Here is a 21,763-nt window from a genome sequence, read left to right as displayed (position 1 = left end):
GCCTTTACCTCCTGGTTTCAGGTGTTACTGCTATTTCCCAATTCGTAATGCACTGGCAATACTGTTGCGCTGTTAATACCGGCAATGGATATACCATTCCCAGGCTTTACGGTGCTGGTATTACCATCAAAGGAAATACCGTCACTGAGATTGCCGCCGACTCGTGATTCGCTGGTAAGGTAAAACTGGCAGTAAACGGAATTACTGCCACTTTTATCTTATATCGGCATACTCGTAATGAGCCCCAGAGTCTTAACATTGTTCCCACGAGACATAGTGATCAACTTAAGGTCTTTCTGTTTTCTTTTCTAGAAATATCGAACACTTTGAAGACCCAGGATAAAAAGAATCCGACCATTAAACTCTATCTAGCTTCAGCATTAGTGATCTGCTTCCTCCTGCTTGGCGCGTTGATTGCTCTTGTGATTCTCTGTAAGTATGATCTTTTGGTGCAATTATTTCATAACCTTTCACTAATCAAAATATGGCCGGCTGCTGCTGGATAATTGTATTCTCTGCAATGGTGTAGCTGGGAAAATGGACTTCCTGAGAGGCAGAGATGTCAGTAAAGTGGCAGGCTAATCCAATTTCCTTGCAGGCACGGTGTTGCTGTTCTCACTGCATCTTCTCCAAAAATATGTGAATCAAAATAAGGAACACTTGAAATGTCGTGTGTTTGACGTATGCCTCTCCCCCACCCACCCCACGGAAGGATCCTATAGGACAGGTTGGTGACAGTAGATAATTGTCCAGTGCAGGGCGTGCTGGACGAGTGTATCAAACATACAAGGGCCACAATATGTTTCAAGTGCAGCTACGGGTCAACGATAATCTTCATCAACAAAGTCTTGTAACACAACAAAGCTGGATAAGCAATGTCTTTAAATCCAAAGCATCAACTACTATACTTGCCATTAACATATGAAAAATCAGCCGAGACACAAGTCACCCTTTGACTTGATGCGATACAAAGCCTTTAAGTGGGATATTTTCTTTTTTTTATTGCTCCTCCAACCTTGGAATGGACCGGTAATTACTCCATTCACCATGCCGGATTTCCATGGAGTAAATAGCTCCATGGTTGCTTACCATGGTGCTCTTTACTCCATGGATAGCGCCAACCTCGGAATGAGGCCCAATGAGTTGGGTTGGAGTTATATACCAGATGACGTAGCAAAAGAACCGATCTCACTGTGGCTTAGGGTCTGGGCAAATCCTAATGCGTCCCCATCCCAGCATTTACTAAGAAATATTACAAGGCACAATGGAGCGAAACACATGAAATGTCTCTCCCACATAAAGCAAACGTTTCAGAACTTAAATCTGGAAGGGTATTTATTTTGATGAGCCAAGTTAATTGGCCCGGGCAATGAGCTGTGAATTGAAAAAGAGATCATGGCATCATGGATTTGTGACGAAAGGGAACATTTAGAGACAGCAAAACCCTTGAACAGACAGTTTATGTCATTGACAAGAAATGGAATCAAGGATCATTTGGTTTGGACTCATATGAAATCCCAAAGATGTCACATTAAAAGAGCCTGCTTTAATTGCTTACCTTTGGGGGTAGTAATAGCCATTAGAACGGGTTTGAATATTCATGCTGGATGTCCTGCTTGCAGTGCTGGTTTGGGGGACCTGGCACACATGTTGCTGTTTTGACCATATTAGTTTAGGAGGTGGTTGCTGGTGCCTGTTTTTACAAGAAAATATTGTACACAGTATGGCCCAGAGTTCCTCTTTCTATTGAGGGTAGAAGCTCCTGTGACAGCTTGGGCACTGTCGTCTTTTATAAGAAGGGCATTGGAAATGCGCCAGAAGATTATACAGGAAAAAGATGTTTTTAATAATTAATGAATGGACAGTGCCCTTTAAGGAAGGGGAATAGAGATTGTGGGCTTTACGTAATTGTCTTATCTGTGGGGGTTTGTCAAGTTTTAATGCTTTATGTTTTATGTGTTTGATTTTATGTAGTTGTGTTTTATATCATTGTTAATTTTATGGGTATTTATAGCCGAATGAAGTTTAATGACTGACTGACTAATGTCAGTAGCCATGCACAATGGTGATCGCTACCGGTGCTCCAGGTAAGATTGTTACTCTCTATTTTTCAAAGTTGGGAGTAAAATGATTTTTATGGGAGTAAAAAGGTAAGTCCTTATCATAAAGGAAGTATTTTATAAGAGAATAAAAGTATGTTTTAACTGTAAAAACTGAAATATTTTTGTAAGAAATACTTCTTTGCACATAGTTATTACTGCACATTAAAGTCACATGTTTACCTCTTCAGACCAGGCAATGATAATAGTTTCTTCCTGTGGCTCTATGTATACAACTGATCTGAACACATCTGTGGAGCTGCGTGTGTGATAGCAGGTGAACAGGCCAAATTTGTGTCTGTTTCATATTTTTTGTTGGAAGGATTTGTACTCCCTATTTTTCTTTTTTGGGAGTATTCGCATATTTGTAGGGTATAAAAGTTGCTGGTACACCCCTTTCCAGGAGGGCTGGCAACTACATTTGGGCACGAAGCGTCAGGAGTCTACATCCCTTGTTTTTAAGCTAGGTGAAAGATGTAAGTATTGATAAAAAAAATACTTACATCTTTCGCCTAGTGCTGCTTGCTGTGTGCCCTGAGGCAGTATGACCACCATGTGCATTGCACATGCTTGATAGCCCCGACTGGCCTGGCAGTCTGTGGTGTGGTGTGCACTTCTTCAGGGAGCAGGAGAACCATCTCAGGAGGACTCGCAGGATGACCCCTTTATTTTGTACCACTGACAGACATTTATCTGGCCTGGCTATAACACAGTCAAATGATGAGATTGTCCACATCTGCTAATCTTGCTCTTTTAACATGCTATTGCTTATACTTGACTTAGTTCCTGGGTCTCATCTGCTGCAGCTGACTGTTCGCTCGACATACAGCATGCCACTCGGGGGCTGCTCTGGCACCAGCCTAGCTTAGGTAAAGTTGATATGAATGTTTCCGAGTTGGGCAGGCATATGCAGCACTGTCTGCTAGCATGCAGGTGAGAGCTGCTGTGCCCGACACCACGGCGCCAAGCCTCTAAGCCGGAGAGAGAGGTAATGTGAGACACTAGCTTCAGGCACCAGAGAGCCAAGCCATCCAAAGCCTCAGCCCCAGCCCAGCCAGCATCAATTCCTCCTCAAGTTGAAAGAAACGCATCCCACATTTCTAGCCCTCAAAAGCGCTGCCTGTGCTGAAGCGTCCCGCCCACTTGGTAAGTGTTCAGGTGAACAATGGGAGGAATGCTTTGGGGCATGAGACCATGTTCTTCTCTGCAATATGATTTTCTTGTTCTCACATTTCATGTGTTTCTCCTATTGCCTGCCTACCACCGTATCTCATGTACTACCCACAACCACAGCAAGAACTGAGCTCAGAAAGCAAGACTGTCAGGATACGGTGCTGCAGTTAAAGACCCTAGCGTCTAAGCCAGATTAGACTGGGTAAATCCATGGAGGGTGATGGATCATAGAAGGGGATTATGTAAAGGTGTGGGCAGAAAGAAGAGCAGGGAAAACATTGGAGAGGATTACGGAGATGGATGGGGTGTCCCACTGTTGGAAAAACAAGGGGCTATGAGGAAATGTGGTGTGCACCTCACCTTGGATTTGGGATCTCTCCAGAGAGAGGACCAAGACTTCATGGGCACGAATACAGAAAGCCTCATGTCTAGAGGAGTGCTTAGAGCAATATGCCAGGCACTGTTTTGGCTCAAAATCCAGAATCACCTCCAGATTTCAAACCTTTGGAGTGAGGCCATGGAACAGAGGATTAGGTAAATTCAACAACTCCAATGCGAGGTCTCCAGAAAAAGACCAAGAAGCACACGACTGGTCAATCCCTGGTTTGAACCTTTCAAATGGCAGGGGGTTGAGTTGGGCATCCTATGCAATTCCAATTGCAATTTCTTTGCATTCATTCTTAATAAGGAGGGTGTGGATATGAATGTGAATCCCTTTGCCTACTTCACAAGCCCCGTATTCCTGGGAACAGCTCTGGATCCATCAAGTCTGAGAGACAGAATGTTCTGTTTCTTGGTTAAATCCGTTGCCCCTTTCAAGTGTTATTGTACCTATTCAATATGCTATGACACTAATTCACCGCCCTTGTTTGTTTTTTTGCTAAGTTGTTTGCTGCCGATATTTTACTGTAAAAACTCATAGAAACATACAGGGGGAGGGATATAAGGGGTAGGGTGTGTGTGGAATAGGTTGTAAATTGCTCAAAAATGGGGGGCTGTGGGTACCCCCTAAAAATAAAGCAATGAGTGTTTGCAGGAAAAAAAGGGCGGGAAAACACTCCACGAAAAAAAAGGGTGATGGAATGGCATAGAACCATCCACTATATGAGGTGAATGACTTTGTATGCTTGCTCTGATCCGCTAAGCTCATCCTGTACTGCCGGTGAAAAGCTATGCATTCCTGACATAACCAGTTCAGCCCAATCTGCCTTGGAGGGGGTGCCTATGTATTCCTGTGACAGTACTCTGGACCATTCAGTCTGAAAATGTAGAGCTCTGTACCTATGTGCTAATTCTAGAGGTGTATACTGTTTGACAGGTTCTCTGACACTAGCTTAAAAATAATGTTTTATGTAGCACTCCCTGCTGTTGAACCTCTAAATTCTGTAATCATAGGTCTTTTCATTAGCCATTCTAATGGTACTTAGTTTATCGACTGCAGACTGGAGAAGGAATGAGTTGGCTTGACAGACTTTGCGTCTGTGCCCTCTAGATTAGAAATACAAATGCCTGAGGCTAGTGCCTAACTTTCCGAGCTATCTCATATGCTTAATTGCAAAGAAACATCCTTTCTGTATGTGACCGGTTCTATTTCACCTGAGTGAATCCTCAGCCGCACATACTTCCTATAGGCAAAGTTCCCAGTCTCTGGAGAGAATGCTCAGAACCATTCTTTCTGTAGAAAGCATATTCTCATTCACTGCACAAACCCATGCCTTCTCAGGTCAACAGTTTCCCCATTCGAATGAACCTGTAAAACCCACCTTTGCTACATTTCAGCAGTTTTATATCCCTGGGTTACTGAACAGAACATGTCCTTGCTACAAGAGACCTATTGTATGTCCCTAGTGTGAGAAACCAGCAGGTGTCTCACCCGCCAATACCTGGTGATCTGTCATCCAGGTGGCCAGGACATAGCTATCACTTTTGGATCCAGTTCCTGGGGGTAGACCAGTGCGGGAGGATCACCTGGGTGAGGGGTCTTCAGGGAGTGGGAGTGGGAAACCGGATGGCGAGACGCGGTTTCCCTCCCCCTTTAACACCTTTACCCCATCCTACCAGGAAGGATACATGGAAACTTTACCCCCCACTCTTTCCCTTCACAAACACTTCCACACGGACAGCCTGCTCTGAGAGAAAACAGACTCACACCCGAGCAGTGTACCAGACATGTCCCGCTACTATGATCAGGCGAAGTAAGGCAATTACTGACAATCACTCACACCTGACTTCCATTAAACATCCACACACGGATAAAAGGTGGAGCACAAGAGTACACTCTGAGTGAGGCAAAGCACACAAAGGAGTAGCAGTTTCAAGAAGGCAGCTGAACGAGGGTAGAAAGACTTAAAACAAGAAGGGTTCGCAAGGAGGGATAGACCCTTGACCTTTCCTACAGGAAAATGTTACTTTCAAAAACCTTGTAGATCAGAAAATGTAAGGCCAGGAAACCAGGCTAAAGAATCCTGCATTGAGTGTCGAAGATAACAGAGGCAGTCCTTTGAAGCTGACCAAGTTGGGGAGGGTCAGCAGCCACTGTGGTATCATCCTAGGCTCCAAGAACAAAGTAGCGCCAGAGAGATCAATACAGCCAAATGAGTTGGGGAGGCCAATGCAAGAACGGTATGTGTTGAGGTCAAGGTTGCAAGTGTCAACATTGTATAACGAGCACAGGAACGAACATTGTTAAACACGTGTGATGAAAGACGTGAGTAAAGTTAAATGGCTAATGAGTGTTTGAACTTTGAGAAGGAAAGATATGAAACCAGTGACAGAGTGGTCCAGCACCACGTGGGTGCTCAATCAAAGGCCTCTATAAGGTATGCAGCCAAAAGGTGGCAGAAACGAAAGTAAGAACATAATGTGAAGTGTATCGAAGTGGTCCTGCAACAGTTAAGCAAACCCTATCGCACATTCAAAAGTGTTGGATTTTTTTATATCAAGAGGAAAACGTAGAAAGTGAGATTGCATGGTCCGAGCCCGAACGAGGGAGACCAAGTGTGAATATTGAGCTAAAAGGGTCCAAGCCCAAATGAGGGAGGTCCATGGTCCGAGCCCAATCGAGGGAGACCAGTTGTGAACATTGTGGTAAAAAGGGGTGCAAGCCTGAAGGAGAGAGACTGATGACGATTATTGAAAATGAGAACTTGTACATATATTGAAGCCCTGATAAGAAAAGAACGTTGATACTTATTTGGTTTGAGGGGCCCTCTCTAGTAAGAGACTGTTATTGGAAAAGAAGCTTTGGCAAAAGTCTGTGATACCTTTGCTTTGAAATGTTTTCTCATGGAGAAGAAAGCAGAGTGTTTGCGAAGCTCAAGCATGCCACCTTGTCCCGTGCTGAAAACGTCAGGAAAGGAGGCCAACTGCTCAAGTATAGTAAGGATTGGCAATAGGTTTATTATTATGGGCCCTTTTACTTTGACAGACTCCACTAGGGCTGTGTTAATATTATTTGATGGCTGTAGCTTGCGCCCGTCTTTAGATTTAGGATAAGATAGGCATTCAATCAACCAATTTGAAGTTCAATAAACACCCTCAAACTGTGATCACTTATGTCTGTCTTCACTGTTTGATACCATGCCTTCCTTACATTAGTCACAAACACAGAACTGGTTGTTCTTCTGAGTGACAGGTCTTATATCCCAGGGTAAGTGAATCTCAGAATCTATCCTTTCTACAGAAAGTGTTACCTGTGTTAATCTCATTAATCCATTCTTGAACATGTTTCATTTTTAATTTCCTAATTGCATCGTGCTTTTGGGTCTTTAATCCCTGGAACATCTGGCAAAGATAATGCTTGAGGCTGGCCTATTCTACCCATGTGTTAGCTAGAGGTACTTTGCAGAGGGTTTTGTGGGAGCTTACCTTGAGTAAGTTTGTCACTCTGTTCCTCACAGGTTCTTGACCGCTGTTGAATGTTTTACATTTCCAGAACCATCCTTCCTCAGGTGACCAATTTCCCTGTCTCTGGTGAATCCCCAAAACAAATCCCTCCCACAAGTAACTAGATGATTATTCTGGGGCCACTCCCCAGAAACAATCCTTGCTATCAGTGATTGGCTCACCACCTCTGAACCCATTTTTCGAACATAACAATAACTTTATTTTGTTTAGCACTTAATGGCACAATTTCAAATTTTAATGGCAGGTTTTCTCCCCATGTTGATCCCAAAGTCCATTGCTTTTACAAGCAGCAGGTTCTTTGTTGATGGGATATTCCCCCAACCCCAGCCTTGGTTCTCAGCACTCTCGACTACTGCAATTCTCTCTATTTGGCCCAGCCCCGTTACCTGATCCAAAGGCTTCAACTGCTGCAAAATGCTGCCGTTCGCTCTATACTCCGCCCTCCCGTTGGATCTCATATTTCCCCTCTGCTCAAGAAACTACACTGGTTTCCCGTGGCCAGCCGGATCCTGTTTAAATCATTGTGTCTGGTGCATCGGGACTTTTATGGCCTGTGTGCTGAGTATCTCCAGGCAAAGTTTGTTCATTAGACTCCTTCCCATCTACTGCGCTCTCAGTCTGCTTGTCTTCTCACTGCCCCCCGCTATCGTCTGTCACGCATGGGAGGCCGTGCCTTTTCGGTGGCGGCTGCTATAGCTTGGAACAAGTTGCCTACTGCTCTCCGTGCAACTGAAGACCACCTTACTTTCCGCCGGTTGTTGAAAACCATTCTGTTTTAGGCCATCTCACTCTTATGGTGTTCTCGGCCGCTCTGGACTTTGGCTCCTCTTCAGTAGCCAGCGCCAAGATGCCTTTGGGTGTACGTGCGCTTTAACAAGTTTTTATAACATAACATAACATAACATCCTTCTTATAGTTGGCAGGTTCTTCGTCCAAGGGCAAATCCCCAGAACCCCTACTACATACAAGGGAAATATTGTTTATGTACCCAAGCAAATTCCAATGAGCCCATCCTCCCTGCAGCAGACATATTCTATATCCTCTATGAATCCATAGAGCCAGCCATGCCTCAGGTAATAAGTCAAGCTTTGTTCCTGGGACCTCGTAAATTCTCTGAACCCATTATTTGCACAAGTACATGTGTGTTACTCATCCTTTCTATGAATGAGACAATGCCCAGAATCTAACAGGTGAAATTAAGTGTTATGTCCCTTGGACGATCAGCAGACTTTGTACTTCCTAGAGCTGAAATCTAGTGTTTTGACCTAGTGACAATGCCCAGAATCCATCGGCCCCTATCGGTCATAGGTAGTTTGTCCATGAACAAATATCCAAACTCCATCCTCTATAAGTGACGATTTGCTATCCATAGGCAAAAGCCTAGAGTACATCAAACTTTGAGGTGACAGCCCATGGGAATTGGTGAATCCCCTTAGCCCATGCTGTCCACAGGTAAAAGCTTATCTCAAAAACTCATCCTTCCTAAGTGAAAGGCAGTCCTCACTGAATCAATCCTTCCAATAGGTCATAAGTCATCTGTCCCATCGTTCAGGCTTCAACCATATTGTCACTGCATACAACTATTTTACTGTGCAACAGAGACTAAAGAGTAATTTTGTGAAGAAGGGCTGATAAACTGTTCCAAGGTCACAGTCCTAAATGTATATTTGTAAATATTGGACCCCCACCTATGAACCCCCCCAAAATGTCAATTGCCAGTACTACTTTACTTGTCATAGACATTTGAAATACTGACTGACACTCAGTGCATCCTTCACTGTGATACAAGACCCATGTTCTCAGTGAACGGGCTCATGCGACGTTATCGTTGCTATGGATTCACTAGAGCAGCCTGACATAGACCTAACTGCAAGTAGTGGAAAATGTATGGTTAAACTGCACTGTTTTTGTTTCTTTGCCCCTGCACTCAGTCAGGTATGAATGGTTGACTAAACACAGGTGAGCAAACTGAGGGCATACCTCGGTGAACAGTGGTTTTGTACCTTGTCTCTCTTACTTAATGACAAAGTACGATATTCCCACTCCAATAGATCCACTTGTCTATATTATTGGTTGTTGGGTGAATTTAAGCATACCTGAACAACGTTTTAATGAGATAGATCCCTGCCTGAAAGGGATTCCAAAACTAAACCTATAACACACTTGTTTAAATTGATTGTGCACAAAAATAATTTAACGGTTACACCAACCTAATAGAAAGACGCTTTGCAATCATTCCTTCTTAGATGCAGTTATTAATTCATACATCCTCACAAGGGCTATCGAGTATTCTTTGTTCACAATATTAGTCAAGCAAAAAAGATCCAATCATATTTAAATTCAACAGTGGTCAACACGTTTTTTCCATAATATCATAATGCACAACATGGAACCTTCCTCAGGGCCTAAAATATATTGTTAACTAAATTAATTCATAAAAGTCAGTGGTAACAAATAACCAGAAGAGAACATACTAAGGGAAGAGGAACAAAAAAACATGAAAGGAAAAAAGAAAAAACCTGTTAAAAAGTAGCTCTTCAACTATCATCCAATGCCACACTCCAATCCAAGATGTAGCCGAGAGCTGAAATAGGAGTGAGCAAGTTGAACTGCCTTGGACCCGAGACCCGTTGAGTTGAGCCAGCCAGCATGAAACCCAATCAGCAATGATGCAGCTCTTTCCCCCCACCCCCCGAGTTCTCTTATCCATCGGTCCCTAGGTTGCATGGACCCGCGGCACAGGTAGGGGATGAGAGGCCTTGGCGTGCCCCGAGCAGCACTCTTCGCTTGAGCGGGCATCCATACTGCACTGCCTCTCCGCCTTGCTGGGCATGGTCTCCTGTTAGTGGCCCTGAGCTGATTGAATGAACCACACTCCTTAGTAGTACTAAACCCAGCTCTGCTCCTTGGTCTTGTTAGGCAGATACCGTGTGACACCCATTGCTTCAGTGATCAACCAGCAAGACAGAGCGTCCCACCCCAGTGGTTCTCCTGCCTCAGGGGCTTTGTGAGGATGTTACATTGGCCTACTACTCCCCCATGGCTGGATAGTGCCTGGAGTCAGCTGAATTCTGTATCGACGAGTTAGTAGTACTAAACCCAGCTCTGCTCCTTGGTCTTGTTAGGCAGATAACGTGTGACACCCATTGCTTCAGTGATCAACCAGCAAGACAGAGCGTCCCACCCCAGTGGTTCTCCTGCCTCAGGGGCTTTGTGAGGATGTTACATTGGCCTACTACTCCCCCATGGCTGGATAGTGCCTGGAGTCAGCTGAATTCTGTATCGACGAGCTGGAGAACAGTACCTGCGAATGCACTTACTTGTTATCACAATTGACCGGCTGGGTGGAAGTACTGGAATCCAGTAACACACGTCTGAAGATGAGACAGGAGGACCTGGAGAAAAAACATATGGCTTAGAGGTATTTCGACTCAGGTTCAAGACTCCCACCCCAGGACCTATGTAAACAACATGTTCAGATCTCTCGTGCAATGGCTGGTCGATAAAGAACTGGAACTGGACCGCACCCACAGAATATTTTCCTGTATCCAACTATGCAACAAATGGATGCTGGATGTACTGACCAAGGTGCACTATTACAGGGTCCCGGAGGACATTATGAGGGCCGCACAAGCCATTTCAAGTTCAAAGGCTACAGGATGACATTGCTTCGGGACTGCTTAAGGAAGATGCATCCCTGGCTGGGCACCCAGCCCTGATGGCAGCTTGGCCCAAGGTTACAAGATCGAGGAATCACAGAAGGCCTCCTGTTTCTGGGGCCCCATGTGGTGCCAAACATCCACTGGCCTCGTAAAAGCAGAGAAACAGAGACACTGGTCTTCGGCACCTTACAGAGCTAAACGGTTTACCTTTCCTCACAATGGAGACATTTACTACACTTCGTTGTGCGGTGGGAGGAGAGGTGGATTGGAGCCCTGGGCATGATGGGCTTATAGGGGCTACACTGAGTTATAAGGCTCCAATACTTTAGTTAAATTGGGGTCAGACCAGCAGCGGGCCCGGCCTGTGTTTTCCCTATGGCTGGAAAGCGTAGGTAGGCGGGTTGGGTTCGGGGGGTGGTTGGGAGCAGGAGGGGCAAAGGGGTTGCATGAGTTGTTTTGTATTTTGTTCAGAATTGCATTTGTTTCAAGTTCAGGGGTGTTGCATGAGGGGAACTATCTCATTGGTTGGGATTGGTTGTTTCTCTTTCAAACTAATGGACGTAGCAGAACAGATGAACATTGCAACCCTTAATGCACAGGGACTGAATTCACCAGTTAAGAGGCAGTTGATGTTGAGGGGGCTCCAGACATCCAGTATTAATATCACCATGATACAAGAAACCCATCTACTTCCGGACGATGAGTTTCAGATGAAATTCAAGGCTTTTCCTAGACATTATTTTGCCTTGTACGCAGAAAAGCAGGGGTCTGGCCATCCTGCTTGCTAAGGATGCCCTGTTTCTTCAGAGAGAGCTCCTAAGAGAGCCCAGGGAAGATATCTCCTTTTAAAAGGTACTCTGTTCGGGCACCCCATGACCATGGCCTCCCTTTGCCTCCCCAATGACAACCAGCATGAGTATTTTCAATCCATACTAAGGAGGAATCTAAGCCTCACACCCCTCTTCGTTCCCCAGTTACTGACAGATATCCTACAGATATCCACTGCTATCTCAATGTTTTATGTCTGTATTGTCTGTCAGCACGCTGAGGCCTGTGCGCGAGTTGACGCTTAATAAATATTCTATAGAACAGAATAGAATAGAATACTCCCTACCTTAACAGCTTTTACAGAAGGCAGGTTACTAGATGGCAATTTCAAGTTGGTCCTAGACCCAGCTGTATATAAGATGCTCCCCCGATTGCCGGCTGATTATATAAATGCACTGGCATTAATGAGGGTCCTGTGGCAGATCGATGTTGTGGATGTCTGGAGACTTCTCTATGGGAATTAAGCGTATTTCACCCATTATTCATATGTACACTGGGGATTTTCCCGTATTGACTTCCTTTTACTGTCCTCCTCGTTGTTTCCGTTTGTCTCAAACTCAATCATTTGCCGTAGACTATTCTCTGACCACTCATTGGTTTCACTGGAGTTGAACATTCTTAGATCACAGTCACCAGTTAGGCATGAGTGGAGACTTTACAATCCTCTGCGACAAGAGCCCTAAGTGCATAAGGATTATGGTCATAGTCAACTATTTTGCAGAAATGATGGTGAGGGGATGTCGTCTACTGTTTTCTGGGATGGGATAAAGGCAGGGGTGAGGGGGCAGTTTATTAGCTGCTCTGCATCGTCTTTTGCTGCTAGGAAACTCTCCATGGCTCTTTTGGCATTGCAGGTGCGGGGCAGAGAGAAGACTCCTGCCCCAGATAGGACCCCGAAGGCATTGAGAGAATTGAGGCTTGGCAGATCTAATCTAGAAGCATTGATGGAATGCGAAACAGCCAGTTCCTTGAGCCAGCCGAAACAGCGCTATTGCTCACAATCTAATAAAGCGAACAGGATTTTCATAATATCATGAAAATCTGGAATGAGAATGGGGTTCTCAGGTTCACGCACTCTGAGAAACTCAACATATTCCCGGGCTTCTATGTAAGATTGCTCAAATCTGAGGGGCTGAAGGATGAGAAACAGGCCTCCTACTTGTCTGTGCGTTCACTTCCCAGGCTCCCTCTAGAGTCTAAAGACCAGCTTGAGCTCCATATTACAAAGGAAGAGGTGGAGCGGGTGATTGGCTCTCTTATTAATAAAAAGGCCCAAGGCCCTGATTGATTTACGCCATGTTTTGACAAGTTGACAAGGTTTTTACAGCAAAGCTTAGAGCCCCGCTGATGTCATTGTTCAACTCATTTCTAGCATGAGGAGTGGTGACGCAATGAATGGGTGAATCGTACCTCTTATTATTACTTAAACTAGGCAAGAACGCCACTCTCTGCGATTCTTAACATCCAATTTCCCTCCTTAATAATGACACAAAGCTCTATTCAAAGATACTGGGCACTAGAATGATGACATTTCTCCCTCTTTGATCCATCTGTAATACACCGTGATTTCCCTCGTCTCAGTAATTCTTGCAAAACTGATCAAAACATCAGTAATTGTTGTAAAGTTGGCCAAAGCACCAGGAGTGAATTCCTTCATCTCAGTAATTGTTGTAAAGCAGACCAAAGCATTGAGAATGATTTCCCGTGTCACAGTACTTATTGTAAAAGGAAGGAAAATGGAATGAGAATCGGGGGTGAACTCTCTTGCCTCAGTAATTGTTGCAAAGCTGACCAATGCCTCGGGAGTGATCTCCCTCCACTCAGTAGTTGGTGCAAAGCCTAAGAAAGCCTCAGGAGTAATCTCCCTCGTCTCAGTGATTCTGGCAAGGATAACCAAGGAACCCCGAATCGTCTGTCTCACAACAATACTTATGGTAACAGTAAACAAAGAGTAGCAAGAACACTTAAATTAACTCTGGAGAAAGCCTGGAGAGAAGTACAAAGCTTAATAAGAACTGTTAAGAAATATGTCATCAAAAGTCAAGTGAAGCAGGAGAAGGGAGTCATTCTTCCGGCCTCCCAAAACAGTTTTGTTGATTCATACAACTATTGGACTAGAAGGAGGGAGTAATCCTCCTGGTATCCTATATCTTTGTGAAACATGAACTCTTGGTGAAGACCTTTTATACACAATTACCAAGGTGGATGCCATTGAACCAGGAGAAGGGAGTCATTCTCCTGGTGTTATTTATGTTCTTTGCGTACATAGTGGTAGGGCTAGAGGTAGGCAGCTTTGGACATGGGACAGGACGGTTTTATTCAGACAACCACCCTGACGACGAGCACCCGAGTTTTCCTTAGTTAGGTAGGGAATATTCTATAGAATAGGGAGAGTGAGGCCTTTTTGTTTATTGTTTAATAAAGAAGCATTCATACCATGTCACCCCGTTGCTTCACTCCTTCCCGCAGCATGCCATACTGCCTTGTATGCAAAGTAGACATTGCAATGTATGATGCACATACCATTAAAAGGGCAACCTTGAAAGCTGAGGCAAACCTTTAATCGACTCTAGGATATAGAACTTAATGGTCAAGCATAAACATATTCTTTATAATGATGTAAATATTGCAGTACTTGTTACATATTCTATCATTAAACACAAGCATCTTAACTAGGGGTGGGTGAAGTAACCACGAGTACGATAGAAAGTCAGAATCCAGAGAAGGTTTACCACTTCTGTGGATAAAGGCTCCTTTTGCAACATTGTGCACCACTGCAATATTGAAACTAATTTTTGTAGGCACGTTGCCCAATTCCATATTACCAAAGACATTTGCTCGCCCCCATGGCTAATACCCATTGTGTAACGCAAATTCAAAAAATCATTGCTTAATGAAGGCATCTGTGGCAATTCCTGGGCATTTGTCGATGTTAGGAAAGATTTCCATTTATGTGGAATGTTCCCTCCAATTTTGAACCCCCTCAACTTGCTGTTGTCTGACCATCCTAGCCTGACATTTGCCAGTGGAGCTCAGCCTTCTGCTGTACTCCGCTGAATATTCGCTCACTTTGTTATGGGGAAACTGACATGCCCTTAAAGACAGTCAGCACTGGGAGACTTTGTTTCCCTTAGTCTTTCACTTTGTTGCTAGTTTTTAGCAACATGTTAGCACTGCACAAAGTACCTTACAGTACAGTGTGCTGGGGTATTCCTTTCATATTTAAGGCCTTAGACACCCTCAAAGGATTTTTCAGTAGAAGTACAAATGTGTCTTGGACAGAGCTGGTGGCAGCTGTTATTTTCCATATATTGTTAACCCTTTCTTGTGGTCCATATTGCTTTTACCGCATTTGACCCATGACAGTGGCTTGGCCCCAAAATGGGCATTCCATGAGGTCCTTTGTTTTGTCCTTTGGCCATCTTGTCCCTCTGCCTTCCCTAGGTTGAGCAGACTCTGGAAAACCCTTATTTGGTCATGCAGATCCCTGCACAAACCAAAGCGTTCGCAGGCTTCTGCATGCCTTATGTGTGTTCCTCCAGGATGTGAACTGGACTGGACTGTCTAGTTCCAATACACATCATGGGTGCCAGGATGTCTGGTGTGCGGGGAATGACTGGAGCCACCGTGGTCCATGATTGGTCCATGTCTGGGTTTTGGCTGTATGTGAGCAGATCTCTCATTGGGTCCTCTTCATTTTGGCGCAAAGGAAATTATGGCTAAGAGAAGGCCCCTTAAACCCATACCAGGTGGATATTGTCATGATCCCTGCTTCTAAGTGGTCAGGACTTGCCCCACGACCTTGGAAGCAGGCCCATGACTCTGATCCCAGGAACCAGCCAGTCCCTATAGGGACCCTCTGGACCTTGTCCTGGCGCCAGTGGCGCCAGGCTCATGATGATGACTGGTCCCGGCACAGGAAGCGCCGGGCTCATATTAGATAAGAGTGCTTGGTGGACCTACCTGTAGCAGACCATGCTGCTTACTTACCAGCTAACTGGTCTCCTGATCCTTCTCTGCCTGGAACTACTTTTTCTGTCTGGGCGGAGCAGGAGCCACTCCCTGGAAGCAGAACACAGGAACTCTTTTAGAAATCTGGAACTCTTTTCTTACCTGGGTGGGGCCGTGGAATGAGACGCCTAAGCACTACAGAAGGCTATTTAAACCACACCCGATTGGTTTCACGTGCTTCGCGTTATTCTGCATCTGCAGCAGGACGCTCACCGTGTCAGCTCCAGGAAACCTCCAGCTCCAGATCCTGTGAACACGAAATAACCTGCTGGAATCCAATCTTCAGTCTTCTTCAGTCTTCTGCAGCTCCTGCAAAACAAAGGCACAGGTTAGGCTAAAGTAAAGGCAGTGAATCTACTTACCTAATCCAACGGCAGCATCCAAGGCGCCTTTTTCTGCCTTTCTCTTCCGGCATCCGACATCTGCAAAGAGAGAGAACATCGGTCAGTAATATTCAACTACAAGTTCTGCTTACCTGTGTTACGCCCGTTCCAACTCAGCTCGCGCTGCATTTCGGCACCTGCAAGGCAAGATACATCGGTTAGTAACGCTTAGTTACAAGACTGCTTACCTGTGTTACGTTCGCTTTCAATCTGTTCGCGCTGCACCTCAGTACCTGCAAAGACAAAAGAGACATTACGGAGCATTCTCCAGCGCTAGTGCAGTCTTTCTACTCACGTGCCATTAGAAGGATAATCTTCATCGTCACAGCATCTGAAAAGGGAAAGACATAGGGCCTCATTACGACCCTGGCGGAAATCGAAAAACGATGGCGGAAATGCAATACCGCCATCGAATAGCGCTCGGTGCGATCATGACCCGTCACCGCAAAGTACGATGCCATTAGCGACACCGTAGTGAACGCCAACGCTAACTGCACCAAGTACGCGCGCGCGCGCCATGCCAAACCGTAATTACCACCATGGCGCAACGGTACGCGAGTTCTGACCCTAGCGGACATGCACCTAACGCCATCAAGCACGGCGGAAAGTACCATTCCGCCATGGTGAGAAGTACGGCATCGCGAACCAACCGTAAACGGCCCTACTGAGTGCCTGTACACCGCTCCCTGGCCACATTGTACAACTCCCCGTAGGTGCAATGAAGTCACACAATGCAACCAGTGAAATGTACCAGTCATCCATGCCTGCCAACGAACAAATGAATCTCAAGAGGGGCCAATGGGAGCTGCAGGGCACAGATGGCACGAATACAGAAGCTATACAAATGGACATGACCTCAGTCTCCCACCAAGAAACGCACGCAAACACAGGCACCTGTGACCAGCCATATTCCGATAATCACATCATTCCACCAATCCAACTGGCTGACCGGCATCTGTTACACAAAAGCTAATCCCCCGCCCCTGAGCATGACATCATCAAAACAGTCATATTGGCAGCCCTTATCCCTGACCTCACTGGGCTTCGTAGGCAAACGCGCCCAGCACAGTACCACGCAACTATACTCCGAAGCTGGAACCCAATGCAGATCTCCTCACAATACATCGCTCCCCAAATAGGAATATGCCACATCACTTGCAAAGAAGAACGCTACACGGTTCATATCAGAATAGAAATTCACCAAGCCCATACAGCCATTAGGCCATGAACTCCAAAATACATTTCACCATTGTGGGCTGCATCCACAATAAATGACCAGCTACTTCTTGTGTGACGCCCTGTTCCTTCATGGTACACAGGGGCTACATTCTCGTACGAAAAGGCAACATGGAAGCGCCTAGAACCGCAGGGCCGTCCCAATAGGGAGGCACTAGTCCAGCTGAAAGGCCGAAATGTTGCTCCTAGCCACTAGTACTGCGTAAGGGCATGTGGCCCATTGGCGATCGTCCCATAAGATCGTAATGCTGCTCCACTGATTAACACGAAGCAGCAGGTGTCGGGAGTAAAATCCATCTGCAGGAGTGGCATACAGATGGCAGTGGCAAAAGGGGAGGAGATACCTGTCACCCAAATGAAATGAAAAAGAATAGTATGGCCATCAGAACTACATTTGAATTACTCACTTCAATGATCACACCAAATCCACAGCCATATGCATGCTAGCCCACTCCAAAGGATCATCACCACCCAAAAACCACTTGCGAATCATAACTATCTATATCGAGGTGAAAACACTATCACAAACGAGTGTACCTGTGCATGCGTCTGTTAAAACAGAATCCATCAGATGGGATCGGTAACGTGCATAGACACAAGTGTCTGAAGCCGCGTCGAGACAGGGAGGGCTCAACAAGGCCAGATAGACGATGGTCCCACTATGTCAGCCCTGCATCACATAGCGCAGGGGAGGCGGATAGATTCCAAGAAGCCCTGTACATGGCAAACTCTGTATCAAATCATCTGTCCATGCATCCATACATCATTCCCTCATCCCGTAATGAAAACGCCTGTTTCCATACTCACATAACATGTGAAATTTCCATTGAGTCTGTGCGTTATGCAGCCTGCAAAATCCACTGTGCCCCAGCCCGTAATTCCAGTGTTGTGAAGTAACATGTATTTGGGAACGTCCGGCCTTATCGCCCACTTCGCTATTGCGCATCCCAAACTATTCATATCAATCATTGCATCCTCGCCATGGCCCCTGTCCCAAGGACATTGAACAATAGAACGTTATATTTGCAGTCAGACCTGTGGGCATCTCCTCGCCGCTAGCTGAAAACCGAAAGCGCCGCCCTTCGAATTCCTCATTTGCAACATCACATCGAAAAGGCATCTGTGGCCGCTTGAAATCACAAATTAATCCATCTAGTGCGGCTGTGTGTGAAAATGGCAACTGCCTTCACTCACAAATGGGACGCCCCGCCCGTCGGTGAACCTCGGTACAGTGTTGCATGAGGGTCCACCGTTACTCGAGTACTACGTTCCACTGACCCTTCACAAGTCTGTTCGCGACTGCAAAGATAGTATGTGAAACAATGGGACCATAGCCGAATGAACATATCAACCAATGTTACACTGCCATCGGGTACAAATACATGATTTTAATAGCAAGATGCCATTTGTCGAATTGCAGCGTTGTGTGCGGGACGTGCTCGCCCAAAGGGGAGAGCAGCTTGCACAGGTGGAATGAATCACCACAGGTGGAGGCCATACAGCCTGAAAACACATAAATTGCACACCCAGTCTCCTCCCACAACCACACCCACTCCGAAATGGTACCGGCAGGACTAGCTATGTTGGCCCTGGGGGACCTGATAGCACTGCAAGTACTCCAACTTCAAGAAGAAGACGAACACCAACTACAACCGGCCGCACGGAGGAGACGCAGGAGGAGGAGGAGGGCAAGGCAGGGCCAGCAAGGGCCGCCAGCACAGCCACTACCACCACGCAGGCAGCCCGCAATCCCACGCCTCCGAGCACATCCGTTCAACCTCACTGATGAGCAGATCCACACCCTCTACCGTTTGGACCGGGACACCATAACCGCCATTGTGGACATGACACAGGCTGACCTTGTCAGCATGATAGATAGCCCAACCGCCATCCCACCCCTACTGAAGGTGGTGTCTGTACTCCACTTCCTGGCCACAGGCACCTACCAGCACACAGTCGGACAGTTGCATGGCATATCACAGCCACTGTTCTCACGGACACTATTGCAAGTGCTCGATGCCCTCCTGCAGCACGCAGACGACTACATCTCTCTACCACGCTCGGAGCAGGAAATTACCAACACAAAAGTGGGATTCCATGCACTTGCCGGAATACCGGGTTGCATTGGTGCCATCGACTGCACCCATGTGGAATTGGTCGTCCCACATGCCATGGAGGCCCAGTACCGCAACCGAAAACAATTTCATTCTCTGAATGTACAAATGGTGTGTGACTCCAACAGGATCATTACACATTGTTGTGCCCGATTCCCTGGATCAACCCATGATTCTATGGTCTTGAGGAACTCTACAATACCACGCTACATGGAGCGACACGCAGGGAACAGATCCTGGCTACTCGGTGAGTCTCATTTCATGCATGATGATGTGGGGTATGTGATGCGGCAATGTGGTGCGTACGTAGCAATGGCATTCCTCAAAATTCCTTTATTGTCCACATACAGGTGATGCCGGGTATCCACTGAAGAGATGGCTCCTCACACCAGTCCGGAACCCACGGGACCAGCATGAGGAGGACTACAACCATGCCCACTCACATACCCGTGTAGTCATAGAACAGGCATTCGGCCTACTGAAGACTCGTTTCCGCTGCCTCAGCAGGTCTGGCGGGGCACTCCTGTACCGCCATGTGAAGGTTGCAAAGATGGTCATGGCATGTGTCATGCTCCACAACATGTGCGTACGTAGAAATGTGCCCATGCCCCCTGACGCAGAACTGCAAGCACCTGAAGATGGTCATGATGAGGGTGGGGATGTGGCAGCACCTCAAGGAGTCTGCGAGGCACAGGAGGGCCGTGACATTCGTCAGCATCTCATAGATGCATGCTTCTAGCACTCACGCCTGGTGGCTGATACATGGACACGGGACTCGTGGCACTGTGTGTGTCTGGAACATGCACAATATGGACTGTACGCCTATAATGGCCTCGTACACAAAGATCAATGTCCACACATCTCATTGGATGATCGTGCATTGTTTATGGCATATGTGATATCATGTTAAACACCCTATCGACCCGCCACCCAAGTGAGCCCAACACACCCCCTCCACCCTCCTACCTCCCCCCCGAACACCAGTGTCCAAAGATGCTCATTGTCAGTGGGCAGTCGCTATTGCAAGCCCCCTCTCCGGGTATCAGGGGCACCCCTGCCTGTGGAGCGCAGGTTCCTCCCAGATCTACGTTGGGGGCTGCCCTGGACGGAACTTGCAACGGATGATGTCTCTGCCTGCTCACGTCCATGCATGTCCCTAAGGGTTTGTGAGAGCTCAGTGAGCACACGGCGCACTGCGGCAAGTTCGGCACATACGTCTTTGGACGTCGCATGCAGTTCCCCCCTCAGGCACTCGGTGCTTCTCTCCATTTGTACTCTCAGGCTCTCGGTGCTTCTCTCCATTTCTACTCTCAGGCTCTCGGTGCTACTCTCCATTTGTGCCCTTAGTGTCTCTGTACTTCTCTCCATTTCTGCCCTAAGTGTCTCAGTTGATGTTTCTATGTCTGCCTTAGTGCCCCCACATTCATCGGCATGGTCCTTGAGGAGCGTGGCCAGTTGCTGCTGTTGCACGATTACCTGGTCGAGGGACTGTTGCCTCTGCTGGGCCATGGCCATTTGCGGTGGTGTCACAGAGTGGCTGATCACCTCATGTTGCCTTGCCACAGGGCTTGTGGGGGATGGCCAGTCGTCGTCTTGTGGGTGCCCCTGCGTGGTATCCTCATGGTGTACGGGATGGAACAGACAGGGGGATTGAGACAGGTCATGGATGGATCTAACTTCGACATCCCCGTTTTCTGTGTCGGAGCATGCTGCCATTAATGCAGTGTCACCTATGGTGCTGCTGCCACCAGAAGCAGTGCCTACTGTGGCATCCATTGGGGGGACCTGTGGTGGTGCTGTTGTGGGCATGCTGGCTGCTGGGGTGCCTGTTGGAGTTCCCTCCTCTGTGCTGCCACTTGATTTGTGCTGCTTCCGTGTCTTGATGCGTGCAGCTGAGGTGCAGGGTCTTTGGCCGTTGGTCTTGGCCCTCTTTGCAGGTGTGCTGGTAGGGGTGTCCTGGAGCTCGTCGTTTGGATCGGACCCTGTGGTGGAGTAAAGGAGGGCGAGCGTCATTAATGGGTCTGTGGGAATTGGAATGGCAATGTATCACATGCATTGGGGTGGTACCTGAGGGTGATTTGGGTCGGGGCCTTGGAGGTGGTTTCATTTGTGTGTGGAGTGAGGGTGCAGTTGTTTTGCAGCTTGCAGTTAGGGTGTGCCTGCTGCACGTGTAGAGGGTGTTTTTAGGATTTTTAATTATTTATGTATTTGATGTGAGTTTTAAAGTGTGCTATCAGGCCTATGTATGTGGACATTCTCCTGGACATGTGTTACTGTTGCACTATGTGGACACGTGGTACTTCACATGATTGGACATTGTGGTTTTGGCATTGTTTTATTTGGGACACCTA

General features: G+C 46.7%; 1 protein-coding gene across 3 annotated transcripts in view; it reads left to right on the top strand.

The window, feature by feature from the left end:
• Positions 1-21,763, top strand: part of LOC138576543 (hepatic lectin-like) — a 338,738-nt gene that overhangs the window by 140,540 nt on the left and 176,435 nt on the right. For all 3 annotated transcript variants that reach the window (XM_069649562.1, XM_069649564.1, XM_069649563.1), the window contains one exon: positions 313-432. In XM_069649562.1, the coding sequence (XP_069505663.1) occupies positions 313-432 (120 nt within the window). The remainder of the gene's footprint in view (positions 1-312; positions 433-21,763) is intronic.

The sequence above is a fragment of the Ambystoma mexicanum genome, chromosome 1p (assembly GCF_040938575.1).
Source record: "Ambystoma mexicanum isolate Mex_15411 chromosome 1p, UKY_AmexF1_1, whole genome shotgun sequence".
Classification (NCBI taxonomy): domain Eukaryota; kingdom Metazoa; phylum Chordata; class Amphibia; order Caudata; family Ambystomatidae; genus Ambystoma; species Ambystoma mexicanum.
This window is presented reverse-complemented; position numbering and strand designations above follow the sequence as displayed.